Genomic DNA, 12,310 nt, shown 5'->3' on the forward strand with positions numbered 1-12,310 from the left:
ATACAACCTTTTGTTCGAAATATCTTTACAAAAATTTAGAGTCCTTTGGAAGAACTTCATCGAGTTTGGTTTTACTGTGACCATTATTGCACGTGAAAAACTGCTAAAACAGCAGACAGTGTTTGCTATTAACCCTTTCACTACCGAATTAAACCTAATGTTAAAAACATTCATTTTCCCTCTTTTTCTACTTGTACTAACAGCAAGTAGAAAAAATATTGCAATTTGGAAGGCCTATCTCAATTATTTGTAAAGTTATATGTGTTTGTTCTGAAAACTTAATTCTTGAATTTTGACCAACTGGTCATACGAAACTAAACGCTATTTGGCCTGTAATATCTATTGAAGTGTTGGAAAAATTCAAAAAAAAAAATCTGAAATAATATAGGCTATAGTTCGATTAGATACTAGAGACGTACAGTAGAAAAATTGCCCCAAAACTGTGAATTTTTCGTTTACTGTCAAGAAATATTAAGAAAATTCATTTTAGCCCTCGGCAATATGGAAAATATTAATAGCATATTTAGATAAGACCCTCTACTTTAAAATATCATCGAGAAATAAATCGAAACTTAGTAGGGAATTAGAGTTTGGAGTCGTTTTCGAATGTCCTCTGTGGTGGACATCGGTGGTGAAAGGGTTAACATCAGTCTTTTTTCATTAAGTGAAGGTTGCGTGGTTCCTCACGCTCACGCACACTCACGACTGAAAAATCATACTCACGCACACTCACGCACACTCACGCACGATATTTTTTGGTAGGACACACGCTCACGCACACTCACGAAAAGAAAATTTGTACTCACGCACACTCACGCACGAAAACGTCGTGACTCACGCAAAATACCGTGACTCACGAAAAATATCGTGACTCACGAAGAATATCGTGACTCACGAATAATTTTATGATTAATTTACCTTACCGAAGTGTCTTAAAACATGAGCATTATTAAAATCGAGAGTGTTATTAAACTCTTAACATCCCAGGTTAAGAGTTTTATGTTGGTGAGCAGGAATATTTTCGTGAGTGTAATTCGTTACTCACGCACACTCACGAAGATATTATTTTCGTGATTCACGCTCACGCACGACATTTTGGTTTGTTAATCACGCTCACGCACACTCACGCTGTTGTCATTAGCGTGACTCACTCACGAATCACGAAAATGTTTCGTGTCACGTGCACACCTCTAGTTCCTACATACCAGATGACAATGTCAGCAAAATTTCTTAACTACGCCAATGCCTACAGTACCTCCATTTTACTTTTGGCAACATTTAGATAGCAAACGAAAATTGCATTTGGAGTTGAAATAAAAACTTTGCGCCGATTTGTATTACATTAGATAGTGGCCAGTAGTGGAGTGAATTAAATAAATACAATGCAAGACCAACAAAGAAGATATTTATTTCTCGATATAATTGAAAAATGGAATTTGAATCTATTAAATCTAATATTTATCAGTCTAAGTGCTATCATGTTCTTATTTTTGTTATTATTAAGTGTTATGGAGACTCCTTTGCCACCATGTGTGATGCAGTTCTTTCGTTATGGTAAATTCGCATATATTGCTAAAGATAAAAGTGGGCTCATGTTGAAGCTTGAAGTGCCCAAGTCTTGGTTTTCCCATTTCTATATCTTCGCAATGGTACTGTCGTGGTGGTCAATGTGCTTAGTGGTGCATGTTACACTTTTTAAAAATGATTTACCAGAATATGCTGAAAAATTACTGGACTATGTTGCAGGAGGTCAAAATCGTCCGGTCCTAATAGATTCCACAACATGTTTAGTGGCCGTGACACTTATATGTTTGCATTGTTCGAGGCGCTTCTACGAGAGCAATTTCGTACAAATTTTTTCCAAGAAGAATAAATTCAATATTGCCCACTACGTTTTTGCTTATTTACATTATTTTGGTGCAATACTTGCTGTGTTGGCAAATGCCGAAGGTTTCGTCAAAGGTAAAGTAGAATAAGGGTCGTTTTCTCAAACTCAGCAGGGTTCCCTACACTCAAAAAAAACAAAACATGCCCGGTTCCAAAGATTTTGTCTTTACTTTAAAAAATTTGTTATTGATTCCGAGCCAAAGAAACGGAGAATGCAAGTAAGGATACTTTTACGACATAATTCTCTTTTAAATTTGGGTTTTGTGTACTTGCTTCTAGGAAGCAAATTTAAATTTTTCGCTTTCTCAGCTTTTTTTCTTCATATGCTATCAAAGTCCTTTAAAAACGAATTAACGCAGGTTGGCTGATCAGTACCCGGTCTGACACATAGATGGCGTTGCTAGTATTAAATGCATATTATTTTTATATAGTCCCAACCTTCAACTGATTCATGTCAAAATTTAACGTCTGTAAGTCAATTAGTTTGTGAGATAGAGCGTCTTTTGTGAAGCAACTTTTGTTATTGTGAAAAAATGAAAAAAAAACGAATTTCATGTTTTGATAAAATACTGTTTTCTGAAGGGAAAAAATATGGTGGAAGCAAAAACTTGGCTTGATAATGAGTTTCCGGACTCTGCTCCAGGGAAATCAACAATAATTGAATGGTATGCAAAATTCAAGCGTGGTGAAATGAGAACGGAGGACGGTGAACGAGTTTCCGGACTCTGCTCCAGGGAAATCAACAATAATTGAATGGTATGCAAAATTCAAGCGTGGTGAAATGAGAACGGAGGACGGTGAACGCAGTGGACGCCCGAAAGAGGTGGTTACCGACGAAAACAACAAAAAAATCCACAAAATGATTTTGAATGACCGTAAAATGAAGTTGATCGAGATAGCAGAGGCCTTAAAGATATCAAAGGAACGTGTTGGTCATATCATTCATCAATATTTGGATATGCGGAAGCTCTGTGCAAAATGGGTGCCGCGCGAGCTCACATTTGATCAAAAACAACAACTCGTAACTCGTAATATACCCGAGTTTTTCCGTCGATATGTGACAATGGATGAAACATGGCTCCATCACTACAATCGACAGTCGGCTGAGTGGACATCGACAGTCGGCTGAGTGGACAGCGACCGGTGAACCGTCTCCGAAGCGTGGAAAGACTCAAAAGTCCGCTGGCAAAGTAATGGGCTCTGCTATTTGGGATGCGCATGGAATAATTTTTATCGATTATCTTGAGAAGGGAAAAAACCATCAACAGTGACTATTATATGACGTTATTGGAGCGTTTGAAGGTTGAAATCGCGGCAAAACGGCCCCATATGAAGAAGAAAAAACTGTTGTTCCACCAAGACAACGCACCGTGCCACAAGTCATTGAGAACGATAGCAAAAATTCATGAATTGGGCTTCGAATTGCGACTTTTTCTTGTTCTCAGACCTCAAAAGGGAAAAATTTTGGATGCAATGAAGAGGTGATCGCCGTAACTGAGGCCTATTTTGGAGGCAAAACCGAAGGAGTACTACCAAAATGGTATCAAAAAATTGGAAGGTCGTTATAATCGTTGTATCGCTCTTGTAGCGAACTATGTTGAATAATAAAAACGAATTTTGACATAAGAAATGTGTTTTTCTTTGTTAGACCGGGGACTTATCAGCCAACCTGTTATGATACCCATTTTTAAAATCACTTAATTATAAGGACAATACGACTTCATTGAAAAGTTTACCGACTTTTGGACAAGGAAAAAAACTTCATATTAGCGAAATGCGTCTTCTATGCTAAGCAAAATTTGCATTCGTATTTTAAAGACATGAAATCTTTGACCTCACGACAATATTTTTTTCAGTGTAGTAAAATAGTGGCATTCGAGAAATTTTGGAGGTGTTATAAAAAATATTAATTTACTTTCTATAGACCATATTAACCCTTAAATGCACAAGATCACCGATTCCTCCGAAAAAATATATATAATAGCCCAGCAAAAAAAAAGCTTCCAAAAAAGTAGTTTGGATCCTCAATTTCTGATCCGGAAGTAGTGCAAACTTGGACCATCTTTAATGAATTTTACATGGGGGCTTGTCATAGGACGGAAATACTCCATTTTTGGATCCTTTGCATTGCTTTAGAAGTTGTGCCTTGGAAGCTCATTTGGATGAAGAAATTGAAAAAACTAAAATTTTTTCCAATTTCACTTTTTATTTTTATCAGTAGTTGTTTTGCACTTTTATTTTCTTAGTATCTAATTTTTCAAACTGAAAAACTTCATCGCTTCCACCGGGGGTTGAACCTGGGTCTGTTGGCACCATAACAGAACGCCTTAGCACACTCAGCCACAAACGTCATTGAACACGATGCATCAAAACGTATATTCAAATGTTTGTGATATGAACCTAATATGACCCCACGACATGACTACTTCCTGAGATGTTCTTTATTATTATGAAAGAAAAAAAATAAAGAACAGCGGTTAAAATCTCAACAGCGGCAATGTTTTTATTAAATATTTTTCTAAAAAATTATTTTTGGTGTTATACATCGTTTTTATTTTGTTTTTTTTTTCGGCACATATTTTGTATAAATATATTTTTTTCATAAAAAAAAGTTAAAAATTATCGAAATTTGCAAAACCTCAAAATAACTTCCATGGAAGTGAAAAAGTCAAACGGCACAGGTTCAAATCCCAACGGGGATGATTTTTTTTATATTGTTACCTTTTTTTATTTTCTATTCTTTTTTGCGAAATTTAATTGTTCAAAACTTACATTTTCACTTAAAACGGCGTAATTCCATACTTTATAAGACTTGTCCAAAGGACTGCATATTGATGGGGGATTCCGGGAAGCGCTTTAAAAGAAATGTTTGTGGAACAACTTCCAATTTTTTTGCTGGGATGTAAAATGGTAAAAAAGAACATCTTCATACCACATTTTTTCAAAAAAAATGTATGTGTTTTTTTTGAAAAAAAAAATCATAGTACAGTGCGCGTTAAACTAAGGTTTTATTTACAAATAAACAATTTGATTTAAGTACAGAATATACAGGTATTTTACACAACACAGTTTTTTACCAACATTACTTCCAAATCTGGTAAATAATATTTAACTTAAATAATATTTTTTTTGGAATTTTGGTCTAATTTTGATTTTACATTTTGACTAAAGATTGCTCAGAAATACCACAAAGTTTCCGGAAAAACATATCTGGTAAATATTATTAAATTTCAAATTTGTAGTTTTTTGAATTTTTGGTCAAATTTTGATTTTCAATTTTGACTGCAGATTACTCAAAAGTACCACAAAGTTTCTGGAAAACATATTTTTAAAAATATCCTTATGATGTTGTAAATGCAAAAAACTTGATTTCATAGAATTCGATTCGAAATTTTAAGACGTACGATTTTTTTTCCGATTGTATCTTAAAAGATACAGTGTGCATTTAAGGTTTAAACAAAGTCGGATTTCACTCAAACATACATTCGCATATGTGTGAAAATTTCACATAAATTGGAGTCAATCAGTATTATTCGGGATCAGCTACGCTCCAATTTATTCCAGATTATTACACAGAAAAAAATTTCACGAAAATTTTTCCAATTAAAATTTTAATTGATTTTTAAAAATATTCTATTAAAAATTTAATTGATTCAACAAATTTTTTAATTGAAACAAAAATCAATCACAAAAATTAATAGTATCAATTAATTTTTTAATTGGATCAATTAATTTTTTAATTGACCTTCAATAATTTTTTTTTTAATTAATACTATCATTTCTGTGATTAAAGACATTTCAATTAAAAAATTAATTGGATCAATGAATTTCGTGATTGAATCAGAAAAATTTTTTTCTGTGTGTAGGAATCGAAGAGGATTCACTAGACGGAACTAAGAGAGTTTGAGAACACGGCCAAATGAAATTTGAAAGGTCTATAATATTTTATTTTATTTATTTTATTTTTTCATTTTTAGGCTCCACACCATCCGATATCAAATTATCAAAAATATCATGGACACAGTATTTTTCTATAGGACTCTTTCTATTCTGTTGGTTGTATCAATATAAGTCCAATATAATATTGGTAAACTTGCGAAAGGACGCAAAAACCGGACAAATTGCAACAGATAAACATTTACTACCAAAGGGGGGTTTCTTTGAATTAGTATCTTCACCTCACATGTTATTTGAAATTGGTCTCTATGTTGCTATTCTAATTGGATTCTTATTTGAAAGTTTTACCTGGTGGTTCGTTGTTATTTGGGTCGTTAGTAATCAGGTAATTTTTTTAATTTTTTATTTTTTAATTGAAATGACTTCAATCACACAAATGAAAAATTAATTGATCCAATTAAAAAAGTAATAGATACTATTAATATTTGTGATTGATTTTTGTTTCAATTAAAAAACTTGTTAAATCGATAAAATTTTTAATTGAATATTTTTAAAACTCAATTAAGACTTTAATTGGAAACATTTTCGTGAAATTTTTTTCTGTGTAGGTAACGGATATAAAAAAGTCAGAAAAAAAACGCATTTTTTCGTATATGCGTTTTGTAGGAATTTATTGTTTATAAGAAAAGGTTTCTTTTAAGCATACACATAACAGGTATAAGAAAATTCTTATTGGAATATACATATTTTATAAAAATATAAAATTAAGGAATCGTTTTATAGTTTTCAAATATTTTTATTTAATAACAAAATGGAAATTTATTAACTTCCCAGCAAAAAGTTCTTCCTATGTCATTAATTTTAAAGTACATCGAGAAATGCTCTTCTACCAATCAAAGTTGCCAGTATTTTCCGGGCTCTTGTCTCCAAAATGGAAAGCTTCCAAATCCCCAATTTAAAATTACCCACAAAAATTCCCAATAAATTTTTGGCAAGTTTTTTGAAAAAAGTAAAGGAATGGACTCAGCTGTAGAAAATCCGCAATTATGTAAACATTGGAAAAATATGCAATTTTTGTTATACCAGTTTGCGAGTTACAAAACGATGAAAATTTCAAAACCAAAACCAGGAGGAGGGTGCTCAAAATTTCATTCGATACAAGCCCTCATCTGAGTTAATTATTGGAATAAAGAGTAATCAAATTTTTATCCTACACTCAATAAAAAGTTTACTTGGATCTAAAGATTTTGACCTTCCCTTAAGGATTTTGGTATTGATTCCGAGCCAAAGATGCGGCTTCTTTAAAATAAAGATATTTTTTACGGACCTCTCTGGCTTTAAATCTAGCATCAATAAAATAAAAATTAGATATAGATCTCATTTAACGAATTTTTATTCTCTTTTTGCAATATTTAATAAAGGTATTTATGTACAAACAAATTCCAATTTAAAAATCGAAATTATACCAGGTACTTCAAGGTAAACACAGTTTTCTCAATGCTACAAAAAACTTTTAACCAAAGATGCAAATCCTTAAAATAAGTCTTAGCCTATATTTGAAGCCTTTTTATCTTAAATTTAAAAATTCAATATGTCAATATGACGATTTCTTTAAATTAAAAATGTTTTTCTTTATTTTAAGGAAACTTTGCCTTACTTTAAAGATATACAACTTCAGCAGAGAGTCGCAAAAGTTCAACATTTGTGTCCTAAATTGAATGAAAAACAATTTTGAAGCAAGGATTATAAACTTTCTTTTAATTAAAATTGCATTATTTTAAAGAATTTTGTCCTTAACATTGTGTTAATTTCGAGTCCTAAAATTTAAGTTGCCTAATCTTTCATATTAGGTCAATATTTTTTTCAGCATTTAGATGCAAATCAGAAGGCGATTTGCATCTAAATGCTCGAAAAATAAAAATGGGAGTTCGGTCATACACAGGGTCAAACCCAATTTTGACCAAACACTAAAAAGATTTTCAGCGGGGGATTATCCCACCTCAGTAATGCTGGTGATATTTCTGACAGTTTCAAAGCTTCTCTAAGTGGTTTCACTGCAATGTGGAACGCCGTTCGGACTCGGCTATGAAAAGGAGGTCCCTTGTCATTGAGCTTAACATAGAATCGGGCAGCACTCGGTGATAAGAGAGAAGTTCACCACTGTGGTATCACAATGGACTTAATAGTCTAATGGTGATTTCGATTGGTAAAAAATATGTTGCATATTTTCCACCTTAAGGTGAGTACTATGTTCGAGTTTATCACCAAAACACTAAATTAAAAGTGCAAAAATATATATGAAGACGATAAAATTTTTATCAAGTCTCTGCAAATTATGGATGGAAAAGATCCAAGGAATTGATTGCAAATAATTTTATATTTCTAAATTAGTTAATTAAAAAAAGTAACCGTGAAAACAAGCTGGTTTTCAGCTTGAAAACCGAACATAGTACTCAGCTTTACCCCCATAAATCGAAAATTTTTTGTTCGATTGGAAATTTCAGTGCAGCCTACCCAAAATGTGCACGTTCGATTGACGGGGTGTTACCCATCGCAAGAGCAAAAGTGTAACCCATTTTACACCGTAGCTGGTCTGCGGTGCAGATGGTTACACTTTCAATTAGATGTTGAAGACGCTTTTATTCTTCGACCTAAATAATAGCGTTGTTGAAAATACAAAAGAAAGTGCGTGACGCGTGTATTGCGGTTGCTTTTCAATTTCTTCAACACAGCTGATTAATTTACCAAGAAGAAGCATATCAATGGTTTAGTGCCGCGACAACAAAATTCGATATTAAATATTTTTAATATAATAACAAAATGCAAAAAGCATATGCCTTTTTTTGCCAACACCTTTGTAGATGCGCTATTGGAGAGTAGTTCTTCTGACGACGATGAAGAAGTTACAACATCATTGCTTGGACGAAATGACCAACGGCGAGTTAAAAACTTTGTTGACTTGTAGCATCATTATCCATTATAAAATAGCTGGAGGTTATATTTTCTTTAATGCTTAATTCCAATAATAGTTGTTAAAAATAATCGAAATATTTCCGTCAAATTTCTTTTGTTTTGATTTTATATCAGTGTTGCACCTTTTTTGTTCGTTTTCAAACGCAAACGGTGTGGTCTTTGCAAGGGGTTTCGGTAACACCATAAAATGTTGTACCATTTTTTTATGCAACACTTTTTTCCCCAAACGAAATCACCATAAGTGAGCCTGAAATATCGGGCTGCCACTATACCTAACCTAAACTTAGTTCTAAATAGTCAAGAAATAAAATTGGGTTGTTGTCCCGATATGATATGATATTCTATATGTATGGGATATATTTTCCAAATAAGTGATGTACGCAGATGAGTCCTTACGAAATAATTTCACAATAGTAAAAAATGTCTTAGAAAACACAGTAAATTGTAAAGTAGCTCTTGTGTGCCCAAATAAATGAAAAAACTAAGAGATTTTTTTTTATATTTTGGAGATTCTCTATACTTCTTTAAGCCCTTTTTTAAGCATGTTGAAGTAAAGAATTTAATTTTTTTTTATTATTTCGAAAATGCCCCACAAAAGATTTCGAAAATTCCGCACAAAAATGCCCAAATTTGAGGAAATTACCCACCAAACCCCCAAGTATCCAACTCGAAAATTTTGTCCCCTTCCACGAAAAATATCACTGATTTGGCGAAAAAATCCCCTATAACGTCAACACTGTCGAAAATTTCTGAATTTTACTGTGCAAAGGGATGAAAAATCAAATTTTTAATTTGTACAAACGCGAATAAAAAAATTTACAAGTTTATTTAGTTTATCGACCTTTTTCCTTAATTATTAGCTTTTGTTTTTTAATGGGCTTTCAAGGTCACTTTAAAATTCGAATAAAGCAAGAATTGAATTATTCCATTATTTCCATCCAACGTTTCGCTGGGATTATTTCCAGCCTCATCAGGGATGATTTATTTATTGGATCTGGCAACAACACATGGAATTACATTAGAGCTTAGCCTATATTCTGTTATTTTCCATAAAAGTTTAACTTACATTCAATTTTAGTCAATTACTTATGCAAAAAAATGTATACGTCTATTAATACGACACTATTACAGCACGACATAGAACACATATTTACTAATTGCAAGAATAATTAACTTAATCTAATATCATAGTCAAACTTGTGTTGTTATCACAGATGGTAAATGACAACTAAAATAATACAATGCTGTAGTTGGCGTTAGCATTGTCTTTGTCTTCTTTTCTGTTTATTGCACTTGTTGTTTTTTGTTGTATTCGTAAGCTCTCTAAAGTATATCTCTTATTCTCTCTTCGCTCTTTGTCCAATATTTTTGCATTTTGCAGATCTGCATTGTGTTTGTTTTCAATGCAGTGTTGAGCCAATGCTGTTGTCATCTTTTCTTTCTTTATATCTGCTTCGTGTTCAGCAATTCTGGTGGCTAAGCTACGCTTGGTTGTGCCGATGTAACATTTACCGCATTGCTCTGTTGAGTTTCCAGTACATGTTATTTCGTACACTACATTGCTTTGCTCATATTTTTCTATTTTGGTTTTTGTTTGTGTGTATAGAGAAGAAATGGTTTTGTTTGGTTTGTATGCTAATCTTATTTCTTGGTTGTTTATGATTTCTTGTAAGTGTTTTTGTTCTGTAAGTTTCGGTATGTAGGGAATCCCAAAATATTTGGTGTTGCCAGAAGGGTTTTTTACTTTTTGGGTTAAAATTGTACCAAATTTCAACAATAATGGATTAGAATATCGTAACCGGAAAAAAATATCAGCTTGTAAAATAACGAAGTCGCTATTTGTAAAGGTCAAAATTCAAAATCTGTTTTCTTCCAATGTGTTTGTTTTCAAAGCATTGATCATATTTTCGTATGAAAATATCCAGTCAAACACGTAACAAAATTGGGGATTTGAAGACGAGCGATCCTTGAAATACAATGCAATTTTGGTTTCAAAAATTGGAAATAAGACATTCAATATTTAAAATTAAGTGAGTGAAAACAAATTTTCTCTCAAAAGTTGTCCATGATCTGCCAGAAGTTTCAAAGTTTCGACATGACTTCAGAATCAAGATTAAAGTTCAATGGAAATGCTTCATAAAATCTTAATATATCGTTAGGTTAATGTGTAAAGGTGTTAAGTCAAATTTTTGAAATTTTACAGGAGAGACAAAAAACTTCATAAATTGTGAATTAAACCTATTTTCGAAAAGCTTTAAAAGTAGTTACCATAAATGCTTTCAATACAAACAGTAAACTTTCCGAAAAATCGCACACAAAAAAATTCTTTTTAAATTTTTTAGCAAATCCTACACACAAAGAAAAAAACGTTTGGAAAACGTGTACCGAAAACGGTTTTCTTTTGTTAGAGTTTTTTGAATTGCTTCGAAAAGTATACAATTTTATCATCAAAAAAATTCGTTTGTTACAAAGTGTTAATTTGTTTAATAAAAAAAGTTATTTTTGAACCAACAACACAGTCCATTTCGTTTATATCAAATACTGTTCTTTTCTTACTTTAGGTTTTTAATAAGACACATTTTACAGTTCAAATTTCAATATACTACAATGTAATGTTGAACATTTTTTCGGAATCTTCCTAACATATCTGGAATATATGTAAAAAAAAAAAAAACAAAAAAACTTTGGTCGAAGCAGGGATCGAACCCACGACCCTTGGCATGCAAGTCAGACGTAGCAACCACTGCTCAATGGTGCCCAACTAAATGTATTTTTCTGTGAAATAAACTTTGTTTAATCGGCTCGTGGGCGCCGCAAGCTATGCTATATATAAATATAACTTATATAGGTAATTGTCTGTTGATGACAATAACGGCTACATAGCTCAGTGGATAGTGTGTTGACTTACAAATTGCATGGTCCGCGGTTCGATTCTCCGTCCAGGCGAAAGGTAAAAAAATTTTAAAAATTTATAAAATCGTATAATTTCTTCTACATTGTTTGAATTACAGAAAAGGTGCTAAGAACTAAAAAACTTCGTGGAAGTGAGAAAGATATGAGGGAAAATGCAATTAGCCAGAAAAAATTTTTTTTGAGTTAGTCTTTATGAAATTGTTTTTACATCCTGGAAAAGAATAAACGTTTATCACAAAAAGTATATACTTTTCTTCCAAATACACTTCCTTTCAACGAAAAGCAAATGAGAAACCTTCCACCATGGATTGTGTAGAAACTTCTACGAAAGACTGTCATCCACAATCGAATTACCTGGTTTGTGGTATCTTAAAACTTCTTAACATCGTTTTATAAATTGCGAGTTTGTCCATACGTGTTAGAGCCAGAATTGAAATATGGGGGTCGCTTATATGGGGGCCATATACAATTATGAACTTGATATGGACCAATTTTTTGTGATTGGGGATCGATTTATCTGAGGGCTATATATTACTATGGACCGATATGGACCTAGTAAGGCATGGTTGTTAACGGCCATATACTAGCACAATGTACCACATTTCAACTGACTCGGATGAAATTTACTCCTCCAAGAGGC

General features: G+C 32.6%; 1 protein-coding gene across 1 annotated transcript; it reads left to right on the forward strand.

The window, feature by feature from the left end:
* The first annotated feature begins 1,296 nt into the window (after positions 1-1,296).
* Positions 1,297-8,749, forward strand: LOC142225213 (polyprenal reductase-like). Its single transcript, XM_075294990.1, has 3 exons — positions 1,297-1,962; positions 5,865-6,169; positions 8,615-8,749. The coding sequence occupies exons 1-3, from the start codon at positions 1,383-1,385 to the stop codon at positions 8,747-8,749; spliced, it is 1,020 nt and encodes a 339-aa protein (XP_075151105.1). The 5' UTR covers positions 1,297-1,382.
* The last annotated feature ends 3,561 nt before the right edge of the window (positions 8,750-12,310 follow it).

This window comes from Haematobia irritans, chromosome 1 (genome assembly GCF_050003625.1).
Source record: "Haematobia irritans isolate KBUSLIRL chromosome 1, ASM5000362v1, whole genome shotgun sequence".
Taxonomy (NCBI): domain Eukaryota; kingdom Metazoa; phylum Arthropoda; class Insecta; order Diptera; family Muscidae; genus Haematobia; species Haematobia irritans.